The sequence below is a fragment of the Anarrhichthys ocellatus genome, unplaced genomic scaffold (genome assembly GCF_004355925.1).
Source record: "Anarrhichthys ocellatus isolate YVR2014 unplaced genomic scaffold, GSC_Weel_1.0 scaffold18, whole genome shotgun sequence".
Lineage (NCBI taxonomy): Eukaryota > Metazoa > Chordata > Actinopteri > Perciformes > Anarhichadidae > Anarrhichthys > Anarrhichthys ocellatus.
Window position 1 is genome coordinate 2,934,755 of NW_022280048.1, and position 26,558 is coordinate 2,961,312.

A 26,558-nucleotide genomic window follows, 5' to 3' on the forward strand; every position below is an offset into this window, starting at 1 on the left:
CACCCTTTGCATTATAACATATAACATTTAAAGCCAACGGTTAGACTACGTAGTCTCAACCAAATGAGACCTATTGTTTTAAAGAGCCGGCTAAATGTTGGGGGGGGGGGGGAATGAAAAACAACAACTGGGCCTTTCTTGTGATGTTTTAATTCATGTGCTCGTCATCATGTTCAACTGGAGGTACAGTATATTAAACCCCCTGGCAGTGCATGGAGCCTCATCAGGAAGGATGTTTGGGGGAAAATGAAAACACTGGAGGCGCCACTTAGTGTGGTCATCTATTTGGCCTCATTGGCTTTTGCATTCTAAGATTATGATTGTGTGTCTCTTTGGACATATCATCATCCCCCCCCCCCCCACTCCATCCCCTTTGTTCCCCATCTATGCACACCAACCATCCCATAAATTCATTCACAATTACTTATTTCCTCTGTCATCTAGAAACAAGAACATAGCACCAAAAGTATAAAACTGGGATTGTTTTCCAATTCCAAAAATAAAAAACCACACTGTTTGTCTTCCGGGTGTATCATAGAAAGCACACTCATTTTTCCCATATACATACTTCATTTCCAACTGAGAATGAAACCATATTAGTCCTCTAGTAAACCCGTATTTTAGAGAAACTGATAAAACTTTTTTTTTTTTTTTTAAATATGTTCTTAGATCATTATTTGTGTGTTTAATCCTCTAATTACCTCTCCTATAAATACAGTTTGCAAGGCCAATGTGGTGTACTAATAGGCTGGTAATACTTTGTAAGTATCTAACTAACGGGAATAAATTAGATTGGAATAGCACCTCAAAGAGTATAGAGACAGGAATTACAAATGTCAGAGTTTACCTGAATACCAAAGAAAAACCAAGAGGAACCAATACGATGCCAAATGTGACAATCAGCTACTTCTCCTGTGAAGCCATTCCCCTGCTGGTACAACAGAATCACAGCAAATTCATGGACATATAGAATAACTAGATTGGTTTAAAAAAGTTCTACAGAATTTGCATAAAAGTACCTGAATTTAAAAACACAGAACCGGCTACTTGACGCTTTTGAATCACAGCAGTGTCCGTTGAACATTTAACCTGATTTTCAGTGCCAACAGTGCTCACATTTATTTCTGAAATGCTTTTCATGAAAAGTACCAGTCTAGTCATTCTATTTCAAAACACACGTCCAATCAGCAGCTGGTGTGGGGAAGACAGTGAGCTCTATAGTTGGATTGGCTGAGTAGCCATACCTTATTGTGTGATGTAAACAATACTGAGATTGGCTGATTCAAAGAGTGTTTGCAGGAATAGATTGCCTTTAAAGACAACATTTGTGCTGCCATTAGAGTTTTGGTTATGGCTGAAAGACACCAGGACGGAGTCCTCACTTTGAAGAGGGTGATGGAGCCTGAAAGGGAGAGAAAAAGAGGAAGAGACAGAGCTCAGCTGGCCACTTGAAAAAGCTGTGTGCAAAATCATTTTACTTATGACTTTTTTTAGCACATCCGAAATATATTCTCACTTTGCTTGAAGCCTTGCACCTTTGGACTGAAGAATAATGACAAATTATTGATAAAAGATACGGATGAAGCAATATGGAGTCCTGTTTGCACCTGGTCTAGCCTCAGAATTCCTCAAAAGTACTCTGGCATTACGGTTAGTGGTTAGAAAGTGAGACTGACCAGCGTGAAGGTGTCGTAGCTCCTCATCAGATCCTCCATGCGATACTGCTCCAGCACCACTACTCCCGCCAGCGATGGGCTCTTAGCTCGAGCACAGTCCTCACAGTGCACCACGTAGCTCTTCTTGGTGCTGTTCTCACTGGTCACAAGCAGGAGAGCAAACACCTCCACCTGCACAGACACAGAATAAGGCACTGCAGTTTATGTCGCGATTGTAAATGCACACAAATGCGCAACTTCCTGTATAGGCAGAGAGGGACTCACATCACACTCGTTGCAGTAGTAGGCTGGCTCGTCCTTCACACGACTCTGGTAAGAGATCTTCTTCCCTGCCGCCACCAGCTGCTGTCTCAGAATCTGGATGCGCTTGATGGACTGCATCAGGCAGTGTCTGAGGGAGGGAGAGGAGTGCATAGTGAAAGATGTAAACACAGACACACACACAGATACAGGCAAAGAGGGATTTTACTTGATCATCTTGTAGGTATCCTGGTCGGTGATCTTGATGGTGCGTGCCACATTCCAGGACACATGGATCATGGGAACGATGGACTTAACCTTCTTCACCTCGTTCCACTCATAGCGCTCCAGGGCGAGTTGATATTGGTACGCTGGGAGAGCAAAAGAAAAACACAAACAGCATATTTAAGTTGTAATTTGACACAAAGAAAAACCCCTTCATGTCAAGCTTTAAGCTGCTTATTTTTTCCCTATGTTTTGGTCCTCGCTGTAACTTACAGTTGAGTGGTCCCACATTCCAGGCGATGTTGTTGCACCAGCCCACCGCCTGGACCCAGTGCACAGTCCCCGCATTGATCCACACCAGGTCTCCGGGCCTCTGAATGAAGCGGTACACCGGAATGTTGGAGCCGTAGAGGTCTTCCAGGACTGGCCACCAGGACCCTGTTAGGTAGTCTACACCATGCCTGAGGGAAACAATTTGCAACAATGCAACTCAGCATGCATAGATACTATAGCTAATTATTTTCTCCGCCAGTGAGTGAGTGTGTGGGTGTACATCTCTGTGTCTGCACACAACTAATCTTGCATTGTGCTGCACCAAACTGCATAATATTTTGGGTGCTTATCTATGGCTACATGCTAAAAGACCTCTTGTGGTTACAGTGACTCCCACTTTTTCAAAACACTTAATATTGCCTGTTTTATACTGCCATTCATTGACTGCTGAATTAACCGCGAGACACAACGGGGAAAACAGTTTGCTCACTTTTATTGTTTTGGCTGGTGTGTTTACGCACAAGTTTGAGAGATTTGAAGCATAAAAAAAAAAATACTTAAAGTCGTGGTTATGCCTGTGAGACTAAGCTAAGACGCGTCTGCATGGATTCAAATGAGAGCGTGTCCATTGTGTGAAAAAGCAAAATACATCTGATACACTTGCATTTAAGACGGATGTTTGTTGCAGACGCTCCTGGCGAAGAGCTGCTCTCTACCAAATGCACCTTTCTTGTTGCCACATGTGTTCTCAAACAGCCTCTTCACTCACTTCTCACAGAATCTGTTGATGTCGTCCCAGTAGTGCTCATGAACAGCGAACCACTCACAGTCACCAGGCCCAATATTGATGTTGACGGAGCAGAAATTGTTGTTCTCTTGATGACCTAATGAAGAGACGCAAACGGTCCGTTTATTCGTTCAAACACATCATTTGAAACATCAATCAGTGGTTTACACACACACACACACACACACACACACACACAGACCTGGCGTGCGGCTGCCTGGCACCTTCATGTAGAGCTGGACAGTGTTCATGCCCAGGATGGTGGTACCGACGTGACTGAGCATGTTGTTGCTGGATTCCACGCGCATGAAAGCCGGCAGCTTCAACAGCTCCTGCAGCTGAGGCTTCCACCTAATAGACATATGATGGGTAATGTGAAACAACGAGGACCCCCCGCCCCAGAGTGACGTCAGTTTGAGCGGGCAGCATTTAATGACATAATCTCACCTTTTAGGGTCAGAGAGATCAATATTTGTCCCAAATTGAATGATCTTTCCGGCTGTTTTCTGCTCTGAGCTGGGGAAAAGAACAAAGTCTGAGTTGTGTATCGTTAAAAGTAAAGCTGTGAATTATTTGTGCAGACGGAACACTGTTCTGTGCTAACCTGGTTGTGCTGTTGGAATGCACAGGTTGGGCTTTGCTGAAGAAGGCAGCAGAACTGACTTTAATGTTGGCTAACGCCAGAGCAGCTTTTGTAGCGGCTGTTGTATCTGAAGACCTGTTCTCCTCTCCTTCCTCTTCACTCTCGCTCTCCTTCTCCTCCTGTAACACATCTGCATGAGCTTAGCTGACAGGTTGGCCGACAGCTAATAATGGATGCATCGTTATTTGGTTAACTTTTGAGCTTCGTCCTGGACACTGTACTATGATCAAAACAACTTATTGAAACTTACTGAAAGCTCGAGAGGCATTAAACACCAGATACGATTCAAAGAAAGACTGAACTTTCAGCACACTTGTTATTTTGTTTGTGTAATTTTTTTGTATTTTAGGGTGCTTCACCAACATAAACTTAAATAATTAGTGTCAGTTCTTCCGATGAATGTTGCCCGTTCAACAGGGAAAAGAGCGTTTGTGACAATTTATCATTAGCATATTTATTTCCCCTAATTTTCATATGAGGCTACCGGCTTTGCTCCGTGTGTGGGTTTCATTAATAACAAAGCCTAGCGGAAGTTGAGTCAGGAAGCCTCTCTTTACACTCATTCATTCACAAATCTCTCCTTCCCTCCGTCTCTGCGCTTCTACTCAATCAGCTGATTGTGGGTGTTCACTTTAACGGTTTTCCTCAGCCACATAGTTGCTGTCAAAATTGTAAAACTGCTTCTCCTCTCTTCTGCTGTCAGTTGTCATTGAAGCATGAACCGATGCAACCCTCCTTCATCCCATTCACCTTCATAATATCCAGAATATTCACTTCATCATGCATATGATGCATACACTAATGAAGTCTCTCCTGATTGAAATGATATTACCAAACAGTAAAAATAAGACTCAAACACAGACACAATATATGACATGGGTTGAATAAAAATCTCCTAAGAAACAATATGAGGTGGTCAATATTACAGTCAGACATGTTTAACTGTTGGTGCAACAGAGAGAAAAATATTTTAAAAAGTAAATTGCCATGATGATGATGATGATGATATGGTGACTATTGCATCGTATTCAAACTCCGAATTATTTATGATTTCAAAGAAGAAAGACAGACTATCTGTCCATGACTCAAACTCGTATCTAGGAGAAAACTTTAAGTACTAGGAAATTAGTGAATGCCACAAATTCTTTGGTAACTCCCTCATACTTGCCACTTAAGGATAAATCAGTTTGCACACAAGGTTCCTGAATGAGGCCCAATGGATCATTTCTGGTTTTTGATTCCATTCGGTTGAGAGTTGCAATACAGGCTAGAGTAAATCAATTAATGATGCCTTTAAATGATATCCAAATCCACTAAATATTAAACCATCTGTGTGCCTGTGTGTACATGTGTTGGCCATGATGGAAAATGTCTACCTGCAGGCTCTCCTGGAAGCTCGAGGCCTGATACTGGGCATATTTGTCAATGGTGGTGTGTGAGCGGCTGCTTTCGCAGGGCCATGTCTGCGTCGAACCACTTAAATCCCAGTTCTCATCGGCGGGCTGCTGGACCTGAGTCCTCACTTCCACTGCATGCTCCGCATTGGCTTCAACCAAAGATTTGGTGGAGAACAGACCGAGGTCTCACATAGGGGAAGGAAAGCGAACAGAGATAATTATCAGATTAAATCAGAATTTCTTGCTTTGTCCCAGTTATGTTGCATTAATTAATTTAAGCTGAAAGTATTTCATACAACAAAGTATGAGCGAGAAAAAGGTAAGGAAATAAGTCACTTTAAAGAAACTGGACGATTGTAAAACAAACTGAAATACGCAAACACATTCAAATGAATAACCCTCTATCAAAGTGCAGCCTACCAGTGGCCGAGCCATCACGTCATGGTTGAGCATACATGGTCTGCATTCAAATATGGATCATAAAGACACAGTTGTGACTCAAGAGAATGTGTAACTGTACGTTGTATAACATTTCTCAAATGTCATGTGTAAAATATCTACTGCATCTAAAATAACCCCCAGTTTTATGACATGCTACATTCATATCTGAATGATCAACACCTCCTTCCCTTTCCCTGCTCCTTGTGTTACTAATCACCAAAAACTAATTTAGCTGAAATGGAATTTCATAAACCGAGTAACTGCAGTGGGGTAAATTAGCTGAGACGTGTGTGGTGTGTGAACTTACTAAGGCGGAGGGAGCCGGCCAGGCCTCTGATGACAGTAACTGCATTTTTGGGATCAGTGCAGAACTGAAGCAGAACTGGAGAGAAGGCGTCCCTCTTGCTCTCCAACTGCGGAAGAAACGCAGAATAACGATTGACATTTGAACGCGGTGAAGGAATTAATTTATTTGTTTTGAAAACCAATGAAAAATACTGACAGCACGTTGGTAACCTGTAGATGTCCTGAAACAAGGTATGATAAGGCAGCTCTCTCTGCTGCTATCGAGAAAACAATCCAAGACATAATTCAAAGATTTATGGTGGGGATTTACTCATTTCATACGAGTTCATATGAGAACAAGCCGAGGGGTCTACAGCCATGCTAGGGGCTCACTGACGCTGTATTTAGGGTGCCATGCCATTTTTCGGGTGGCCCATTATTTGGAAATCCCAATAAATTCCCATTGGACCCGAAAGCTCATTTGTCCAACAGCCTGTTATAGCAGAAAAAAAAACACCCATTGTTCCTACAATACAAACTTTTGTGCAACAGACAGCCTACTCTGCCTCTGGTTGGCTTACCAGGATGTTCTTACCCTCAACATAGCTAATCTCACTCCTCATGCCTATCCCTAACCAACAAAGGCAACAAGTAAAAAGAGGCAAAGAGGTGGCTTCTGCCTTCGCCAGTAGACAAACATAACAAAAAAAACAACCTTTGTAAAAATGGGCGTTGAACAAATAGCGCAAGTTCTGATGAGAAAATTATACTTTTGCATGCGTCGGCCTGAAGTTTATTTCTCTCCTCTCATGCATGCTCACGCATACGTAATTTCCTTGCAGTTCCTTGTTTGGGGCTGTCAATCGTAATTATCAGCTGGTCTCATCAATCTGTTGTCTCTTTAGTGCGCTCCACTGCCCAGTCCTCGCAGATTCATCACATTCATCAGCCTCCTCAGTCTGCCAATCTCAGCCGACTCATCAGCCGCTATCAACAGTGTCTGGACTCCACAGGGGTTTGTACCTTTGCTGCTGCTGAAGGCAGACGCACCTCCATTACAAATCTCCCTTCAGATTCTAAGCGCCAAGGACTCTTGTCAAGACTTTTCTGACACACATCATCCGTTTATAAAAAAACAATGATCTTTTCTTCATTTACTTGTCTCTCCTGATTGAAATGGGCTTTTCAGACCATTGGGGTTTCGGAATAATCGGGCCGTCCAAACAATAGGCAGTCCCTGTGTTGAGGCAGAGCGGCGCTTTGAGCTAAATGCTAACACCAGCATGCTAACATGCTCACGATGACAATGCTAGGATGCTGATGTTATATATGTTTTATTATGTAGAACATCTGAGTGTAGTGCGTTAGCATGCTAACATTTGCTAATTGGCACTAAACACAAAGTACAGCTTAGGCTGATGCGAAGGTCAATAGTTTTGCGAGTATTGAGTCTTAAAGTGTTAGAATAATACATTTTTTTTGTGGCAGATGAAAAGTTAAGGGATCACCGAGGAATGTACAGTTAATCCTGAGGGGAATATGAATGTCTGTACAAAATTGTATGCCAAGCCGTCGGATACTTATCAAGATATTTCAGTTGGGAGCGAAGTGGCACACCAACCGATCGGCCAACCTACAGCAGAGGTTGACGTTGCCGTCCATGCTTCTAGCATGGCTAAAAACAATTTGTTAGGATTAAATACTTGATGATACCGCTTGTTGAGCTGGAGCATATTCCAGTATGCTAATCTGTGTGGACTCACATAGATGCTTGGTGTAGGAGGGTTAAGCTTTTCTCGAGGAATGGGGGTCTTGCTGGCAATGTCAGGTTTAACAGAGAAGGCGGAAAGCAGGAAAGACTCCTTGAACTTCCCCTTCACCCTCGTCCCCCTGGAGAAATATGACAAAGCAAGAAAAGACTAAATTCATTAAGAGAAACAGCTCAGATGTAAAACATATATAAATAAAAGAGAAGCCCAAATTAGGAGCAACTTTGTCAGAGTACTCACTTGCAAGCTCTGACCACTTCAGCGCCCGTGTTTTCAATGCTGATCTTGGAGAGCGGGATTCTTTGCTCCTCCAGCTCCGATATGTTGAATGTTTGTCTTCCAGCACTCTCCACCTTAATCAAGAGGATCTTTAGCTCCTTAGACAAGCCCATGGACAGCGCTTTCAGTTTCATGGGGTCAACTGGAGCTACTGAGCAGAGAGGTTTACTTGCGGGTGTGGTCACACATAATTTGGATGTATTGATCGTTAGAGTTGACGCCGAGTTTGGGGTCTTGGTATTTGTTTTTCCGGCTGCTGAGGATATCTTATTTTCTAACTCTTCCTTCTTCTCAGTTATGATCTTTGTGTCCACTTTTTCTTTGTGGATATGTTTGTCATGCGAGGTTTGATTCTCCCGGGGAGTCTGGCCCTTCTTACCATCTTTGAGAGGTTTGGGTGACTTTCTGGAGATGACGAGCACCGAGGACGAAACGTCTTTTTCCTCCAAGTTCCTCATTTCATTTGCTTTGTTTTTAGAACCGATGACGCTGCTTTCCTCCGTCTTTATCTTAATCTTGATCTCTCCCTCACTCCCCCCATCATTAACCTTTTGTTTTCTCTTTCGGTCCGTACCTATGCCTTCTGTCTCTGCACTGTGTCCCCTCTCTTCCTTGGTAGAGAGAGTAATGAGGCTGGTGAAAGAAGCTGTGTGTGTCGTGGTGAGTCTCAGCTTTGCACTCAGTGACCCATCCAAAAGAGAGGACTCGTTTCTCTCAGAAAGGATCTCCATATCCTTACCCTCTGGGCTCTCTTCTATGTTGGTCTTGATTTCTTCCTTCTTCTCCTGCACCAGGGCGTCCGCGACAGGCTCCCTCCGAGTCCGTGTCGGACTGTGGGTTTTCAAAAATGTGGAGGTAGAGTGAGTTGGTGACTGATTACTGGATTCGGAGGACGCTGTACGGTCGGTTTGTGGAGAGAAATCATGATGCTCATGAATCTCTGGCCCCAATTCAAGAGACGAGGAGTACTTCACTCCTCCCGCGGAGCCAGCAGGAGGCCCTCCGAATGGACCGCCTCGACACGTGACCCGCTGGCCTCCGAGAAAGGTTGCCAGGCTCTTGAAGACGTCATCCAAACCGGTTTTATGGTGGCAAAGCTCACGGAGAAGAGAGCCAGAGGTTTCCCTGCCGCTGTCCACCTCTTCTTCCTTTTCTCCCTCAGCAACTTGTTCCGTCGCACAAGGTAGATCACCGAGTTCAGACATGCCATCGTGGGAATAATCAGCCAGCGTACTTTCACAAGGCTCCTTATTCATATCGTCGGTGCTCTCGCTGTCGACAGGAGGAGGAGAGAAGCACTGGGTGGGGCTGGGCTGGAGGACGGGTCTGCTCAACACTCCCTTTTCTAGCTCCTCTTCATCTTCTCCCAGACTTGATACTGGAGAGCCCTGCCAGCTGAGAACAGGGGGAGTATTGGCAAGGTTGTCTCCCGTTTCCCTCATATTTCCCACAGGCTGTAGGTCTGGAGCGTTGAGAGCCCCTCCCTGCCCACCTTCTTTGCCGTGGATGGGCTGCTCTGAGCTGATAGAACATGCTGCACTGAGAGGTGCTAAGGCTTTAAATAAAAGGGAAGGGAGCATGTCATGGGGCTTTGCTTTTCGTCGCGCTTCTGATCGTGATGAGACGGCGGTGGGCCTCTTTCTGGTCTGGTCGGGGCATGTTTTCCTGGGAAGAGACCGTTTTAGTTGTTCCTTGACAGGGAGTCTTGGGGGACCGCTGTGCTTCTTGGGCATTTTGTGATTTCCACATTTTGAGGATGGCTGCGGGGAAGTGCTGCTGAGATGAGGAGTATTTGCGGATGGCCTGTGTGTCCTCTCTGCTCGTTCCCTCCTCTCCCTGTGCCTGTGTTTGGGTGGTAACTGGCCTTGATTCTCTGGGGACAGAGTTGAAGTCTCCATTTTACATATTTTGGCCTCTCCCGATGATTTGGAAGTCGAGCTGGAGGTAAACATTTCGTTTTCTGTGACCTTACTTTTCAAGCCTAACTTTCTTTCCCTCCTCGCCGCTTTATCCTTCCTTCTTTTTCTCTCGGCCAACCTCTTTTCCTCTTTTTTCTTATGCCTCTTCCTCTCTTCACCCTTTCGGTTTGTCTTTTGAACTTCCCCCTTCCTCTCCTTTTTCATCAGCTTCTCTGTTTTTTTGTGTCCTTCCAACATCTTTTCCGGTTTGATTGCTCTTGATCTGCCGTGGGGGGACTGCCGTGAGCAGAGGGGCTGCAAGGTCTTTCTATATTTGACATCCGAAAACCTGGATTTAGGACCAGTGTGAGATGTGAGAGACGTGGTAGATGTCAAGCTAGGTCTTAGGGTGTAATTAGGGCTTCCATGGAGTTTCTGCTGTCCACCAAGGCCAGGGATATACTGATGAATGATTGATGGATCTTTTCTGCCACTGGCCACTGTGTATGAAGAGGGACTGGAAGAAGCACGTGGACTGCTGGCAGAAGAAGCTCCATCTTTAGGGCTGCAGAGGAGGGACGAATAGGAAGGAGAAGCTGCACCAAAAGACTTGGAGAGGGCTGGATCCCTTGAATTGCCCCTTTGATGAGTGCGCTGAGGTTCCTGCAGAGGGTTACATCTGTTTAGACACTTGTTCAGGAAAAAAAAACATGCAGTATCAATGTATTATTTTTACTTTTTCTAACAATGGTATATATTAAAATATTTCTACATACTGGGGTTTTTGGACAGTTTTGGAATTGCACAAATTGTCATCATGTGTGACAATCATAACAATTACATTGTAGTGAGACCATATTTTGAAAGCTGACCTCACTTTATGATTTTTCTATGGTGTTCCTCAAGGTCTTGGTTTCTTAATGTGCTATGTTGGAGGGATTTTTTTTTTTTTACCATTTTTATCAATTTGAGTGGTCGAAAATTACATTTAGCACCAAATATCAACCCAAAGTATTGCTGCAACTTATGACAATGTCTGACAAACACAATGTTTTTTATAGATTTATGTCAATAAGAATTGACACAAAGTGCTGCGCTGCATCTTAAATCTATCTTCAGGTTCCTAGCTTCCCGATGTTGGACAACACTTCTATGTGGCATATACTGTTGACCTGCCATCTCCCCCTAAAGACCCCCTTTCCCTCCAAACAGACATAAATGGGTCTATGGTCAGGATGGTGGAAGAGGTTAATGATATCATCAATAGCAACTTCCCTGGTGAAATGGCACAAACTGAAAAGTTATTGAGAGTTTGTCTCTACCCATTTATTTATGCATTTATGCTGACTTTGTTCATGCTATTTTAAATGTGTATTTCTCACTGTGCTTTGTTTGTGGTGATGGCTCCGTGAGTCCTTTTCCTCAAAAGGGTGTAGCGGCATGTTGTGCGGTAGGGCTCTGGGGTGGCCTGTGTGCCGTTGATAGCAGTAATGATGGTTTTGGCTGTAAGGCACACGGGTGTGGTCTGCTGGTGATGACGAGATTCTCCGGTCGACCTTCCCATCGCTTTCGCATTGTGGTGGTCTGCTGCGACAGCTCTGGTTCAGAGCCGCTAGGTGACTGTTACTTAAGCCATGTCCTCCAGCTCGCAGTTTAGAGGTTTCCTGCAAAATGAAAAAAAACAACAACAATAAAAACCACCAACTGATGCTTGTTCAGTTTCATCTTTTAGTAAACATTTACGGACTCTACTTTTACCTGTTGCAGCGTTGTTGAGGTCCTGTGGACATAGTGGTGGCAATGACCCGCCCTTTCATGAGGAGGCTTCCAGTCGTCTTGGTTGCAGCGGTGGTGGCGAGGTGGTGATGGGGCATGGGCAAGTGAAGACAAATGTCTTGATCCAGGATGAGATGACTAAACACAGAAGCAGAAGTAACCTGTCATACTAGATGGAATTTTAACCAATGGGTGGTGCTGTTGCACAGAAAAAAAAAGCCTGTGTACAAATAAATGGGCTATATTTAACAAAGGAATCTAAGCCAACAAACTCCACCTGATCAGGGCCAGAGTCCCTTCTCCTCTTGGCTGGACATTCGTCCCTGGGGGACAGAGGGTGCTGTGGAGGTGGACTGTGCTGGTGCAGCTGGTCTCGCCGCTGGTGGAGGGCTGGCCGTTTCCATGGTCCTGGTCTGTTGTTTATCATTCTGACAGGAAAGCTCCGGCTGCAGTCTGAGGGGGCCCATCTCTCTGGTGGGGACTGGAGTTCTCTGTTGTTGCGATGCTGGCGAGGCCCCCCATGCTAACAGTCGTCAAGAGAAAATAATCAAATGATCAAATGATGACACACTTCTAGTTCTAATAATAATAATAATAATAATAATAATATGAACTCTTTTGAAAGTAATATTGTGGAACTTATTCTGGAACTGCAGGTCTCACCACAGAGTTGCTGGCATTGTTGTCCCAGCTTGCGTAGCGCTCTCCTGGTCCTGTTAGATAACCGTTGCTGGTGCCGCCTCTGTTGTGGAATGAGCGTGTGGAGTTGTGATGCCAGTTCTGGGCCTCAAACGACTGCTCTTTTCCATCCCAGAGACGTAGAGGCTGTCGGTGCCCCTTTGAGACAACCTTGTACTGGACATGGCTGACTGTTCTCTCCCCCCTGAGCAAAAGACCAACCGCACTAAGCAACAAGTACCATGACACAGATCAAGTATTGTACTGTTGTTCTGCTGCTCCAGTAGCAAGTCCAACCGAAGCTGATTGTCTAAGTGGCTTCAGTGAAATTGCATTACAGAACTTATTTGAGCGGGATTTTCTGTGCAATGTTTACCCTGTGTCACTCACCTATTATAAAGACGACCTGACGGTAGGTTATGTGATTGATTGCGCCCTCCATGGCATCTGTAGTGACACAAAAAAAACATACAGACAATCTATAGACTCAAAATAATAATGTAGAGTTGAAAATACACATACAAAGCTACAGTAGTATCTATAAAACCTTGATGCTATTGGCTACAAGTCAGGTTGAACCCGGTTAATCAGCCATCAGTTTCTCTTTTCAAGTGTTTGCTTTGCACGTCCACTCTTTCTTTGAATATCTTAATCAATTTGTTCCTGGTTGATTGCTAATCTTGCACTTTTGTAGCAATGAGGCCTCTCTGAATATGGAGTTAATTTGCATAGCTTGCTAAAAAAGCACTATTATCTTGGATTTCATATTATTATTATTTTATTTCAAATATCAGTTGTTGTTTATAGTGCTGTGTTTATGTCACGCAACATTATCAGAGTCACAATTGCCAAATTCCCAACCTTTCGGCGACAGACATAATCGCATTCATTCAGTCACCCTCAACCGCTGCAGCTGAACAGCTCGATTGAGGCTTCTCACAGCTGCAGCTGAAGAAGTTATAGTTTCATTCACCAGAGTCCTGCTTATTTAAACCGCAGATGGGCTCCTGCTTACAGCCCATCTGCGGTAAGATTTGTTCATGAATATGCTCATCACAGCGTCAGTCCCATGAAGTGGTGCTTATCTGGAATCAACCCAGACAACAGAAGCTGGAGTCGCCACCTGCTGGAATGACCCTTGTTGGAAGAGTTCAAGCCTCAAGTTGTGCCACACTATCCACTCCGAATGAGTTTAAATCATCTTCGGGAAGGCTTTGGACGTTTATTCTTTCCAAACGCTCTAGGTCGGAGTTAAGGGCATTTATATTGTATCTGCTTTCTTAACCGTTACAACCAACAACCTTTGGAAGTCTTGGTTAATGTTCATGACTAAAGCTCATAATCCATGAGCAGTCAAGAAATAAGGAAAAACTACAGAGTACAGTAAATACACAAGAGACTATATCCACTGCATGTGGTATGATACGTGTGCACCTGCGAATGGACTACTGTCCTTTAAGAATTAAAGGTGACTTTGTAGAAACACTAAGTGCGAGTATTGTGATGGTGCTGCTGACCTTTCTGTGTGGCTCCAGGGACGAATGTTCCCAGGAGCCCATTGTCCTCTGTTAGGTCCTCCAGCTGGATAGGAGTCCCATGTGTTACGGCCAGAGTACAGCTCTGCGGGGAGATACATGCAGCCTGAAACACAGATAACGTTTAATGTGTACGGTGTTGCTTTTTTTGAATAAATACATGAATAAATATGATATCTCATTTAAAAGAACGTCTGGCTATGTAAAATGCAACAATTTCAACCAATCAGACAGTAGCTCATGCAATGACAACGCCCACCACTTTGCCCCGAAGCTCTATTTCCTCGATGCTTATTCAGAAGACTGCTCCACTCACCGATTGATAAAGGCCAACAGGGGGGGGGGCCCTGTAATCGAGTAACGTAAAATCCAATTACAGCAGCAGGTGAACACTAACGAAAAACACTACACGCAGCGACTCACACGTGGATATATTCGGGGGGGTTTGATGCAAAACGTGTGGATTTCAGCATCTCCATCCTGCGGTAACTGACTACAATTGACCAACACAATTGTAGTGTTTCACCAACACTACAATTGACGGTAATCTAGAGGTTCACATAGGTGCTTTAATCAACACGGTGATACCATAAAGTGCTAAAGTGGTGCACAAAGTACATGTTTGCATGCAAAAAGCCATGCATACACACACACACACACACACACACACACACACACACACACACACACAAAGTACTGAGACAGAAACAAATGTCACCAGTCTTGGTCTGTGTTTGGGAAGCCCTTTACTTCACACCAAAAGAGAGCAAAAAGAGAGAGAAACGTGAATGTCAGCACAATCATTGCTTTTGTTCTGTCTTATCCTGGTGGGTCTGTGATGTACATCGAGACCATAGTGTCAGTTTGTGTATCTCTGGTACATTTGATTTCATCATGCTGTATTTTGTTGCTGCACTGTGTCTGTTCAGCAGTCATATCATCAGTCAGCCAGAGCTGCATTGTGCATTCAGCCTCTCTCTAATCACTGCTACCCAGCAGCCACCACAGCCAGTGGACATCCAATGATCGAAAAAAAAAAAAAAAGAACATGGCACTAAGAAGAAGGGCCATGGCAACCTCACTTTTAGAGCAAAGACAAGCAGAGGAAAAGAAAACCGGGCTCTGCTGCTGTAGTATTTCTCTCAGCCCCGAGTCTCCCTTTCTTATTTGACAGGACTGGTGAGTGACTGTGTCTCAAATCAACAGCACCCATCTTCCATCCAGTCTCACAGTTCATCACCAGCTGCTGGTTAATTTGCTTCAATTACACCAACTCCCCCACGTGACGTCCTGCTGAGTATTGAACCACCGCACCAGGTCAGATGTGTGGCTGGCTGAGTCTCTGCAGAGTTTCAAGTTGTCCACTTACCGTTTTGTCTCAATGTCTTATCCTAACCTCCCTGTCTAATCTGCATATTGAATATATAGAGTTGTTGAATAGTCATTTATTTGAATATGGACAGGAAAGATGTCTTACTGTCTCTCTTGTTGCACACTTTCAGCACTCAGTAGCCTATTTTGTCTTCAAAGTTAGTTGACCTTGTAAAAGATCAACTTTGCATGCTGAAGAGAGCTTTACTGTATCGCAGATAGGTTGCACCTCGACATGCATTCATTTCCCACAGCTATTTATAAATACTATGACGATATAGGCTGTGCCACATTTTAACCCCCCCCTCCGTGTGGTACATTTTACAAGTTTGTTCCACACAGGATTTGCTTGTGGTTTGCAGATGTGAAATAACCTTTCTGCGAGTGCTGAATGAGCTAAGTGAGCAACCTCTTCAAGAGTCCATTTCCTACCAGTTGCTAGAGCAACTGGAGCCAGACGGTTCTTCCCACTGAGGCTTTAGGCTTTCTAAAGTCAACTGCATTCAGATTTATTCTTGGAGTAAGAAAAGAGGACACAAAAGGAAATGTGTGTACATACAATCACACACGGCTGAATTAAGACTGGATGCATTTTTCCCTATGCACTGTGTGCCATCAGCCGTCACATAAAGCTGTGCAATAGACACACCACGTCCGCTTATATCCACTCTAATCCTCACATCACCTCCTGTTTTGCTTTGTGAGAGACCAGCTTTCTGAGCTCCTGCGATTCTCCGCCAACGCTGAAATAAGCGATCTTCAGCGAACTCTATGAAGCTTTGGATCTTGGGTTGTACTTTATTCTCATGACTTGCCTATTTGTGTCCCAGAATGTCAAGTTATGTTAATGTCACATCAACTGTCATCGTGTGCTTAATTGATGCGAGCAACTTGTATGGCGTATATAACTTTGTGTGGCGTTACATTTTTAGACAAAGTGTTGCAACTCCCCCTGTTTCTTTGACAAGTACAAGGCACCTCACCGCGCTTTTTAACCGCTGCTGGTAGTTGAGCAACATCACCCAGGCAGCAGATAAACCATCTGCTGTAGACCCTCCCTGTTGCACACGGGGACACGCCGTTGGTGGAGTGTTGTAGGGGGGAGCCGTCAGTCAGCAGCAGCTTAAATTTGATTCTGCACAACAATGGCCCTCTACTTCCAATATCAAACCCATCTGCGCAGGGTTAATTCCAGACATCTGGAATCCAGCTCCAAATGATGTCACGTGCAAAAGGGGTTAAGTTGCTGTTGGGTGAACCCACTGCTTCCCAGTGAGATACGTTGAAGAAAAGAATGTGCAATGTAAACAGTGCACTGTAAGAGTGTGCAGTGGTCCTGACTTGCATAGTGAAATATTTTGTGGACAAATGACGCTGTACAGATCCATTCTTACATTTGTTATGCCGGTGTGTGATAGTAGTTGAAAGTGGTAGGTTAAACCTGCCGTCTGCACCCCTCAGTCTGCTGCCTCCCGCTCCCTCTTGTCACCAAGGAAACCCTGGTCATCTCTCTGTAACCAAAGAGGGATAGCCATGCATCCTTTCACGTCTCTGCTGAAACCCCCATGTGTGACTGCCGGACGACTGTATTTCTAACCTAGTAGTGTATGTGCATGCGTTTCTGTTTGTGCATCCCTGCGAGCAATCTTACCTCGCAATGAGCACTGAGAGAAAAGGGGGGGGGAAGACAGACTTTGGTCCAAATCCCAAATCCGATGATGCCGTCGGTCAGGAATAGCAAGACGGCGGACCCGTGCAGACTTGGACCCCTTTAAATAGACACGCTCATCCTCCGCGAGCTGGCAGACACACACAGTAGAGGGAGTGAGGAAATACCAGTCAGTTGGTGCACAGATGTACAAGACAGGAAGGTTTTATTGTCTCAAAACCAAGGGCAGTATCTCTACTCCACCCCTCAGGTATCTCTGCCTTTCCCTTCCTTTCTATCCATTGCCTGTCATTTCCTACAACACATGCTTTCACATACATTTGCCCTGTTGCAAGCCATACCCTCTCCAGACAAAGGAGGACGAAATGAGATGTAAGTCAGAAGTGGGAGGAAGGATGGGCCAGTAACCTCTGACAGGCTCTCTTTGCTCCTGTCTTTCCTCTCCGTGGCCCTGCCCTTTGCCATCTTCACTACTTATTTCAACAAGGCCCCTTTTCTTTCTTGATACCCAATATCCCAGCCTCTTCCCTTTTTCTCTCAGGCTATGTGTATGGCTCTGCCTATGCCTCACCCTCCCTTTTCTCTGCACGCTGTGTCCTTGTATCCCTGGCAACCGATGATATCATTTAGTCCAGAGCTGGGAGCAAGGCCTCGAGCAAGGAGGGGAGTGTTTGTGTTGGAGTGTGATTTTGACAGGGGGAGAGAGAGAGAGGGGGTGGGGGGGTATAGCATATAGGATTTAATGCATACTTTCACATTTCTCTATTCAGATGTCTGCAACCATTATGCAGCCGCTCTGTCAGCTGAATAAAAAACAACAACATTCATTGTTTAGTGCTACAGCTCTCCAAATACACTCCAATTTGTGCACTCGTAGGGACTAACCAGCAGTCCGTCACATTCTTGCATACCTCATACTATTCAGAGCCGCTTGCTAGCTACAGGGAACCACTGCAGATGTGCACCACTTTCTGTGTGCATGTGTGTGTGTGTGTGTGTGTGTAAGTAGTAAGGATACTGATCCTATACCATAAAAGGAAGGATGGGCTGCAGCAGACCAGGCCTGTCTCTGGTGGCTCCTTGGCTAGCTAACAGAGATATGGAGGGAGCAGAAGCGAGAAGCAGACAGATAGACCGGACCGACAACCCCTTCTCAGAACGCACGCACGCACGCACGTGTGTGATTCTGTTGGACTCGGCCCTTGAAATAGCGGCACGATCACAGAGACGGCATACAGTACGAGACGAATATCAATCACATTTCTAAAAATAACATCCCTGCAGCCCAGCTTCCCCTCGGCTCTATCCCCCTTCTCCCTCTCTGTAATAGCAGCTTCTCCCGGTGTATGCTCCATAAAGCACAGCCCTCTGAGGGGTACTGGAATGTACCAAGGCAAGGTCAGGAACAAGGAAGAGGGGTGTCTTTTCCAAACAATGCCAAAATGCACAGCTTTTTTTTTTTGTGAACAAACAATGAGGCAGGTTAACAGGTTAGAAGAAGGCACTGGATGCACGTGTGTGTGTGTGTGTGTGTGTGTGTGTGTGTGTGTGTGTGTGTGTGTCAGGCGGCTGGCTTGTGTGGTGAATGGTAACCTAGAATGGCACGTCCAGGTGGTTACCTCAACTGGCAGTCATATCAGCTGGAAGCATACGTTTAAAAAGTAACCCAACACAATCTTTATTCATTCTACTTTGAAACGGTTCAAAAAGTAAACAAGTGTGAGCACATGAAAAACACAGCGAAGCCAAACGCTCTCTGTGTGATAGGTGTTCATCAGGCTGAGTCCAACTTTCAGTGGAGCCAAATACTTATGTGACACAAATTAGACATGACTCCAGATGAAGATGAATCATGACACTTGGTGGCTTCTTACTACTGTACGCCTCTCACACACACACACACACACACACACACAGACACACACGTTGGCTGATATTCAACAGTTAAACGTTCCACGGAGCACAAATGTAACCATATTGCAAGTGTAAACCGCAACACTTCCCCATCACCACATTCATCATTTCACAATTCTGCTCTTGCTCTCTCTGTGTCTGCACGTGAGCACAGTATGTGTGCACGCGCGCGTGTGTGTGTGTGTGTGTGTGTGTGTGTGTGCGCGAGTGTGTGCGAGCTTCATGCATGAATGTGCAGCACTGTCTGCAGACACACACACTGCAGTATGTTCTGCCAAGACCGATCGTTCAGAACAATGACACACAGTGGATGCACAGAAATGCAGACACACGCTCACACCTCTTCCACACAGGTAGATGCAGTACAAGTACTGTTATTTACGTTCAGACATATGCAAAATAGCACATGCAGCTACTGCTCTGCAATGTCCTCCTCTTTTACCTTGTTTTTTTTTGTCTTCGTTCTCTTTGGTCCACACGCCCCTCTGCTCCCCTTTTCCTCCCTTTCACTCCTCGCCACCTTGTCTCACCCGATCCTCTCCTCTCAGTCTTCTTTCTCCCCCCCTCTCCTCTCCACCTCTTCCTGTTTCCACTCCACTCTCTGATGCTCGGGCTCTCCGAGCACACCGATCCATTTACGGAGACCTGCGGGGCGGGCCCGACAGAGCTGCCAATCGCAAGGCGCGAGCCAATGACACGGGGGGAGAATCTCTAATCTATGACATTTTGCAGCGAGCTGGAGGAGGGACGAGGCAGGAGAAGATGGGGGTGGGGGGAAACAGCAGACAGAGGCATGGAGGGGCTCTTTATTTCTCTCTCTGTATGTGTGCATGTGTGAGAGAGAGATCGAGTGAGAGTTGGAACACGGCCAGTAGCCTACAGTCCAGGAGACAGCATATTTTAATTTTTTTCCAGAGCTGTAAAATAATCTCCTGGAACTCTTTTTAAAAAAAATAATCATCACTGCAAGTGGTTGACACTCTTTTTCTGCAAATCCCCTCAAAAATATATTTCATGTCTTCTTAACTAAAGGAGGAAATGGTCATAGAATCGTAATGCACATTATATTACGGTAATCGTTTCTCGTATTCCCCTGGCTCATGGCGGAGCTGTGCAACCAGGTATGTTTCTGGATGAAGTGAAGCAGAGGGAAATGGTGAGGGGACGTGCGGCGAGTGTTGGCAGAGCTCAAATGTCAAGTGGCAGGATAACCGGGGGGGGGGGAGGTGGAGCTTACGGCTCCGGGTTCACGAGGGAGGGTCCTTAATTAATACTGATACACGGTGAAGAAACCACCGCTCGCTCCCTCTGCAGGGTGAAAAGCAGGCAGAGCTGTCGGTGCCTGAGTGCACGGTGAGAGGGAGGGACGGACGGAGCAGCCAGACGACTGTGAGAATGAAAATGGTGGAAGCAGCCCCGCTGACAGTTTTTTTTTTTTTTTTTTTTACCTCTCAAGTGCCTTAGCAACAGCGCCTGATGAGCCCAAATTCTATTGGTCAATGCGCAAGCTCATGTGGGTATTTGGACCAATCGGAGGAGTTTGGTGCAGAATTTAGAGGGGAAAGCTTCTTAGGCTGGAATGGCTGCTGCCCCCTAGTGGCTCAGTGAAGGTCTGTCTCAATAGTTCATAAAAGAAAAAGAAAAAAAAAACACATCCGTCACCTACTGATACAGTAATGATACAGCAACTGTTTTACAATGTCACCCATGACCTTCAGAAATAATTATAAATATCATGCTAATATGGGTTTGATTAAGAGTTACATTATTAAAAACAGTTTAATGTCACACCAAGTGAACAGTAAATAACAAATGTGTTCCGATGTTTTACCCATTTGTTTAATTGACAACTAAAATTCTGACAAAATACGGCTCTGACCAAATCCAATGGTAAACTGAGTGACATGAGAAGAAATCAAGGAGAAAAGAAGAGTTTGGAAGGGAAAAGGAAAAACAGACGAGCTCAAAATTGGAAGATTCATCCGAGTTTTATGTTGAGCACAGAGAAACAGAAATTTGTCTCAGAATATCAAAATTGAAATACATTCATTTACATATCAGGAAAACTGTTGGAACACAATACTGTATAAAGTACAGCCTAACAACTGCCTGTCAATGGGGACTAAACATGTAAATGACAATGGTGATGTTTGGCACACTTTTCAGACTTACAAATGCAGCCGGGTTGATGGCTTTTTAAAAAGTTTAAATTGATGTTTATATGCATAAATGCATTTGATTATCGTGGAGCAGGAAAACAACAAACAAGCCTACACTGCCTCCAAGTGGGCAAAATGTATTATTGCACGATGACGTTCTGTGTTCCATGAACGTGCGGAACACAAAGCAGACCAGAACATTTAAATGTCCTGGAAAGTTGTGTTGAAGCAAAATGGGTTCAATTTTGTAAAAGTACTTATCACATTGAATTGTCACACTGTTTAAATTGTCATACTGCATTGATTATATATATATTAATTACTGTTTGACTCCCTGTACCAGAATGATTCAACAATAAAATGAGTTGTTAAATCTCTCAACAGCTCTGCGCATCCATACTTGTCTAACGGGCTTATTCCAGGTCAGCCTTTTAACTGACATGCATTATATTCGACTACAGACCATCATTTCAAGCCTGTCTGAGACACAGAACTACAGAGGGATTCATTAGGATTTTGGATTATAATCACAGAGATTTACTTGTCATCCACCCCAAGAAACAAACAAATAAACAGACAGACCATTAGATGATTTTTGTCACATGTTTACAATCGCACCCCAAAGCGCTGCCCCCATGACCTGCATGGGTAGTGACCGTTTGAAGGAAACAAAAATCATGATCAGTAATTACATTTCCTTCCAAAGAACTGATAACATTTAACACCACAGCAGTGAAACACTCTCCCTCCTCTGCTGGAGACGAGGCGGCAGGGGGCAGCCGAGCTGGGTCGGCACTTGGTCTGAATTTCTAATTTTAATTGGTAAAAACGCTGACAGCTGAGAAATGTCTGTTCGCATAACTGCATCATCAGCCCCAGCTACATAAGTTATGATTGCCATAACTCAGGATTAGATCAGAGAGGCAAGCTGGTCCCTCGATGAATGACCACACTCAGTCACTCAAATTGACTTATTAGGGCAGTGAAGGATTGTTGCACCAGCTAATCTGACAAACACTTTTTTGCCATTTGCATAAAACCGGCTTGAGAAGAGGCCAGCAGCTTGAGCGCAGCAGCACCAGACACTCCAGCCATTGATATGCAGCACATTTTATTTGAATGTTTTTGCTTGTTATGACTTGAGCTACTTCAGTGTTGGCTATACTCCGCACTCTTTCCTCTATAGGGCCAGAAAAGCCCTGGTGGGGAGTCACTGATTGAGGTGATGATCCTCCTCAGAGCCCGTAAAGTGATATGGGACACTGACAGGACACGTGGTTGATGAGCGGATCAATCGGTGACCCTCCTGGTATCGGAAGACCACTAGGTCCATGTTGTCATCAAAGGATAAGTAAAGCATGCACGTGTCCCTTGCAATACTGGAGAGAGGAAACTGTGCATCCTCAATCATCACATCGTGGTCATAAATGTGTCTGATAAATAGCAAAGAAATAAAGAATTTGCATAATGTGTGCAAGCTGCAACTTTCGAAACAGGAAGAGAGTTTCAGATGGATTACTTGCTCTGTACACAATGAGCTGCCAGAATAAGTCAAGCACCCGTTTTGGCAGAACACTGAACCATTTGCTATGAAATGTTCGCTCTACTTCATGGCAGATCGAGTTTCTTCCATTGCCATGGAGTTCTGGGTTATTTTCTTATTTCCTTTTCTTGCTTTTGAACTTGTACGCTCTTTGTCGCCGTGTCGCAGTTAAACTTTCGGGCTTTATCTCCATCATTTACGCTGAGTAGCATAGTAGCTCAAAAACACACTGGTCACTGTAGGCCTTTTGTTCATCACTGCGACAGATTAGACACTTTTGCATTTTACCACGTCGCTGATAGAAACGTCCATGAATGACCTATTTGAATGTCCCGTCATCACCAAACTCTTTGAGAGTGAATTACCCTTGCAAGGCCAACATTTTTTTTTTTTGCAATGGGAAGTTATTTTGGCTGATAGTTTTGGAAATTATGCTTTGTGTCAAATCAGGCCTTCACAAGTTGTTCAGAACAGGTGTGCATGGTAAAGCTGTGACAGTTAACAGCGCTGTCTGCACCTCAGTCAATGATCCAATATCTTGTTGCCTCAGCATTTGATTGCACCTGAATAAAATGTAATGGCTATCTCAAAGGTCAAAACATAACCTCATTAAGAACTCACAGGGACAGTCCTGTCAATTAGTCTAAATGACCAAAGAGACTTAATAACCTCAATAGATCCTTAAGTCTGGTACAGTAGCTTTACTTCAAAAAGAGCATTTAGAATAATATTCAAGAGAGCATACAGCTTTTTTTATTCAGTAGTATTTTAGAATCGTAGGTCAGAGCAATGACATGCACATCCACGCCCACGCGTGGTAGGAGGCCTGTCTTTTGGTCACACTTTCTCTAACTGCTTTGTATATCTGATTTGCCATAATCATAACTGCAAACATTTTCTGTCATTTCTTTCCAGAAGCCCCAGTAGGTGAGACTGAGGAGATGTTTTTCACCACAAATATGTTAGCACCTTCAGCGTTTCTTCCTCTGCTGGCCTGTCTTTTGCCTCTGATGTCAGCCTCGGTTGTTCAAGATTTTAATCACATAGAGAGGTGCAAGGACTCCCTGTACATGGGGACACCGCCGCGGGGGTTCACCGACACCAAGCTGAGGAGGATCTGTCAACGGTATGCTGACAGGCCTCGCTTTGTGACCCTGTATGACCCCCAGAAGCGGATTCCGGTTTACTCGGCTTATACCTTCAAGAAAACAGAGGGAGACAGACGTGTCGACTACCCTTGGATGTTTGAGCCACAGGTCAGATGCTTTGAGTGATAGTTCGGGTTTGCTTTTAAAAATGCCAAAAAGCTCATTCATTTTAACCATTGTTTAACCAGGTAGCTCACACTGGAGTATACTATATATATTTTTTAATACTCAATAAGTCTACTCCAGAGGCAAAGAGGCCTAATAGACAATACTGGCTTTGTATTGTATATCAAAGAAGTGTGTCTCTGTGTCTCCCCAGCTGGCAGAAGTCGATGGCAATGGGAACATGCAGGCCTTCCCCACTGGCTACCTGCACATGAAGTTTGAGGACAGCCAGGCAGTCCTGGATGACTACTCTGACGTGGTCCTGTATGAGAGAGGTCACCTGAACCCGGACCAGCACCAGTCCACCCCACACGACCGCGCCGCCACCTACACGCTGACCAACGTGGTGCCGGAGATGCGCGAGTTCAACATTGGGCCCTGGCGCGAGTACGAGGAGCGGATCCGCGTCCGCCTCAACAACTTCTGCCGCGGCACGGCCTACATCGTGACCGGCGTGACCACCAGAGGCAACATGATCCGCAGAAACAACCAGGACCGCGTGGCCATCCCCGAAGACGTGTGGTCCGCGTACTGCTGCACGGAGTACGACCGCAACGCACCGCACGACGTGCGCATCCACTTCCCGTCCTACGGAGTCTTGGCCAAAAACGCCAAAGAGGGCAACAGCGTGCACGAGATGCCGGTCCAGGAACTCGAGATCTTCCTGAAGAGTAATTTGGATGTTGACCAGAACCTTCAGATATTCTACGACAACTGCATCTCTCCCTCACCCCTCCCTCTGTACCTCCAACACACTATCTGAAAGCCTGAAAGGGTCAGGCTACTTACCTTTGGGTCAATATGGATTTTTGTGCTAAAGAGCATTGAAAAAAAAATCCGATAGGCTATTGTCATACCTTTCTGTTATGTTAATTTATCATTTCTCTTGCAGCTCAGTTATTATTTTTGGGAAAAACAGAGTTGGTTTTGCTCTTAAAACTTTTTTGGGGTTTTCTTTCATTATCTCTCCTTTAAAAAAAAAGAAGCTGTTTTGTTGGGAGAGGGATTATTATCTAATACTGAAGTGTGGGAGGTGATGTAAATTGGCTCATTTAATAAACTTAATTTACAGGTCTGCATTGTGATTGTTATTTATCATTTACTATAAAAACAAAGTCAATGGACAGCTTCCTTTCATCATACCCTTGCGCAAATGTGAGTTTGAATGTTGGATCAGTTATGAAAATTGGATTTGACTTTTATGGCTATCTGGTTTCAGTGTCTTTAATCATTTATTTAATCTACTTGTGATACAAGTCTTTTGGATATAGTAAAAAATACATATGGTTGCATAAGTCGTTGCAGAGTTCTTTAGGTTTTAGACGACCGACATGATTTGAGAACCCTTACAAACTTCCCATTTGATCATTTCAATCAAAGACAGTGAGAATAATATTTGGGTATCCAATAAAAAATGTAAAATGTTGCCTCTATGGATGTCATATCATAAAGACCTTTCATAAAAACATTTTGGATTCAATGTGATGCTTATGATATCCTCTTTAAAAATGTTGAGAGTGATGTTTAAGCTCGCAATTCCAAAGAGGAAGATGCTTTCTGAGCTGCTAGAGGCTGGTTCATTTTCTGATGCAGCAGGCCTTTTTCCTGCACATTATAGTCGCACACTGCCATCTAGTGACGGAGAGAAAGTGTCTCCTGTTTGCAGGGACACCAACAGAGTATTACTGTGTAATATGCAAAGGCGACATGCCACAAAAGAAAAACGCTATGACATTACCATAAATATCAGTCATCTAAACAATTCTGCAATCTATGATGAATCTGCTGAAGTTATGACGGAGATGATTTTGATTAATACAGGGCACATCAACCATAAGTTCTTAGACAATGCAGGGTCTAATGATTCGCTTCTTATTGCAGCAATAACTCAAGGCAGATCATTTAAACCAAGAGAAAGTATACAATATACAAGATATGAAAAACTATGGGAAAGTAAAATAAAATGCTTGCATTGTATATGCAAGGTCAAAATGTGGCTTTTTCCCTTTTCTCCTGTATTCTTGTACACAAATACATCCCAGAAATCTTTCCAAACTGTTCGCACCACAGGCATGGTTTGCGTATTGAAATGATCTATCTGTATAATGCCACTGATGTCATCAGATGGACAGGAAGATCAATTGATTGGAGTAGAAACTGTAACCTTGGAGACGTAAAAAGTGATGCAATGTGGTCTAAAAGTGTTTATTCACGGGCAATAACACAGAAGTAAATGCATCTGTGGCCCTAAAAAGCATTCAACTATTTCCACATCAGAGGTTGAATGACTGGAAAGCCGCGCATTAGCACGCATGCTCCATCCAACAGCACCGGTGCATCAGTCTGCTTCAGTATATTTGCCACAATAGAGACTTTTGTGTTCAACAGCTGAATAAACACAGATTAGACGACAGTTCCCTTCATGAAACTGGTGCGGTTATTTTAAGCTTTGAAATTCAAATCCTCTGGATAACTTTAAGACCTCATGGAATGAAAGTCAGAACTCAGTTTGTGTGGATTTAGAAAATGAAATCACGGGTATGAGCTCATGAGGATACAGTAGCTGCAAAGTGAATGCAAGCTAATGCTGGCCTTACTCACACTACCACAGCAATACACACCGTGCTTCTCTCCTCTGAGCAGCCGCAATGGGGTTTGTTATTTTTAAAAATGAAAACCAAAAAATC

General features: G+C 44.3%; 2 protein-coding genes across 6 annotated transcripts; one reads left to right on the top strand and one right to left on the bottom strand.

Moving 5' to 3' along the window:
- Positions 1 to 284: 284 nt before the first annotated feature.
- On the bottom strand, positions 285 to 19,498 carry LOC116388911 (serine/arginine repetitive matrix protein 2-like). Of its 5 annotated transcripts, XM_031857237.1 has the most exons (22): positions 19,299 to 19,498; positions 16,925 to 17,072; positions 16,668 to 16,784; positions 13,885 to 14,008; positions 12,758 to 12,814; positions 12,353 to 12,572; positions 11,967 to 12,212; positions 11,672 to 11,827; positions 11,296 to 11,577; positions 7,977 to 10,576; positions 7,731 to 7,857; positions 5,990 to 6,095; positions 5,221 to 5,426; positions 3,806 to 3,963; positions 3,649 to 3,717; positions 3,404 to 3,552; positions 3,184 to 3,298; positions 2,415 to 2,602; positions 2,146 to 2,287; positions 1,941 to 2,067; positions 1,677 to 1,847; positions 285 to 1,402 (listed from the first exon to the last, which is right to left on the bottom strand). In XM_031857237.1, exons 4-22 carry the CDS (start codon positions 14,001 to 14,003, stop codon positions 1,379 to 1,381), a joined length of 5,262 nt encoding a protein of 1,753 aa, XP_031713097.1. In that variant the 5' UTR covers positions 14,004 to 14,008; positions 16,668 to 16,784; positions 16,925 to 17,072; positions 19,299 to 19,498; the 3' UTR covers positions 285 to 1,378. The 5 variants fall into 5 exon arrangements, 4 of the variants coding, with proteins under 4 accessions (XP_031713097.1, XP_031713095.1, XP_031713096.1 ...); XM_031857235.1 differs by lacking the exon at positions 16,668 to 16,784 and having other exon boundaries at positions 19,299 to 19,497; XM_031857236.1 differs by lacking the exons at positions 16,668 to 16,784; positions 16,925 to 17,072 and having other exon boundaries at positions 19,299 to 19,497.
- A 3,984-nt stretch (positions 19,499 to 23,482) lies between these two features.
- On the top strand, positions 23,483 to 25,733 carry LOC116389073 (endonuclease domain-containing 1 protein). The gene is made up of 2 exons (XM_031857483.1): positions 23,483 to 23,814; positions 24,026 to 25,733. The coding sequence occupies exons 1-2, from the start codon at positions 23,500 to 23,502 to the stop codon at positions 24,632 to 24,634; spliced, it is 924 nt and encodes a 307-aa protein (XP_031713343.1). The 5' UTR covers positions 23,483 to 23,499; the 3' UTR covers positions 24,635 to 25,733.
- The last annotated feature ends 825 nt before the right edge of the window (positions 25,734 to 26,558 follow it).

Excerpts from the sequence above, each read along its gene's own strand:
- LOC116389073 (XM_031857483.1), top strand. The coding sequence starts at position 23,500 with ATGTTTTTCACCACAAATATGTTAGCACCTTCAGCGTTTCTTCCTCTG. Across the intron at positions 23,815-24,025 it reads CTTGGATGTTTGAGCCACAG|CTGGCAGAAGTCGATGGCAA; the intron begins GTCAGATGCTTT and ends GTGTCTCCCCAG.
- LOC116388911 (XM_031857237.1), bottom strand. The coding sequence starts at position 14,003 with ATGTATCTCCCCGCAGAGCTGTACTCTGGCCGTAACACATGGGACTCC. Across the intron at positions 7,858-7,976 it reads GAAGTGGTCAGAGCTTGCAA|GGGGACGAGGGTGAAGGGGA; the intron begins GTGAGTACTCTG and ends ATATTTCTCCAG. Across the intron at positions 3,299-3,403 it reads GCCAGGCAGCCGCACGCCAG|GTCATCAAGAGAACAACAAT; the intron begins GTCTGTGTGTGT and ends TCTCTTCATTAG.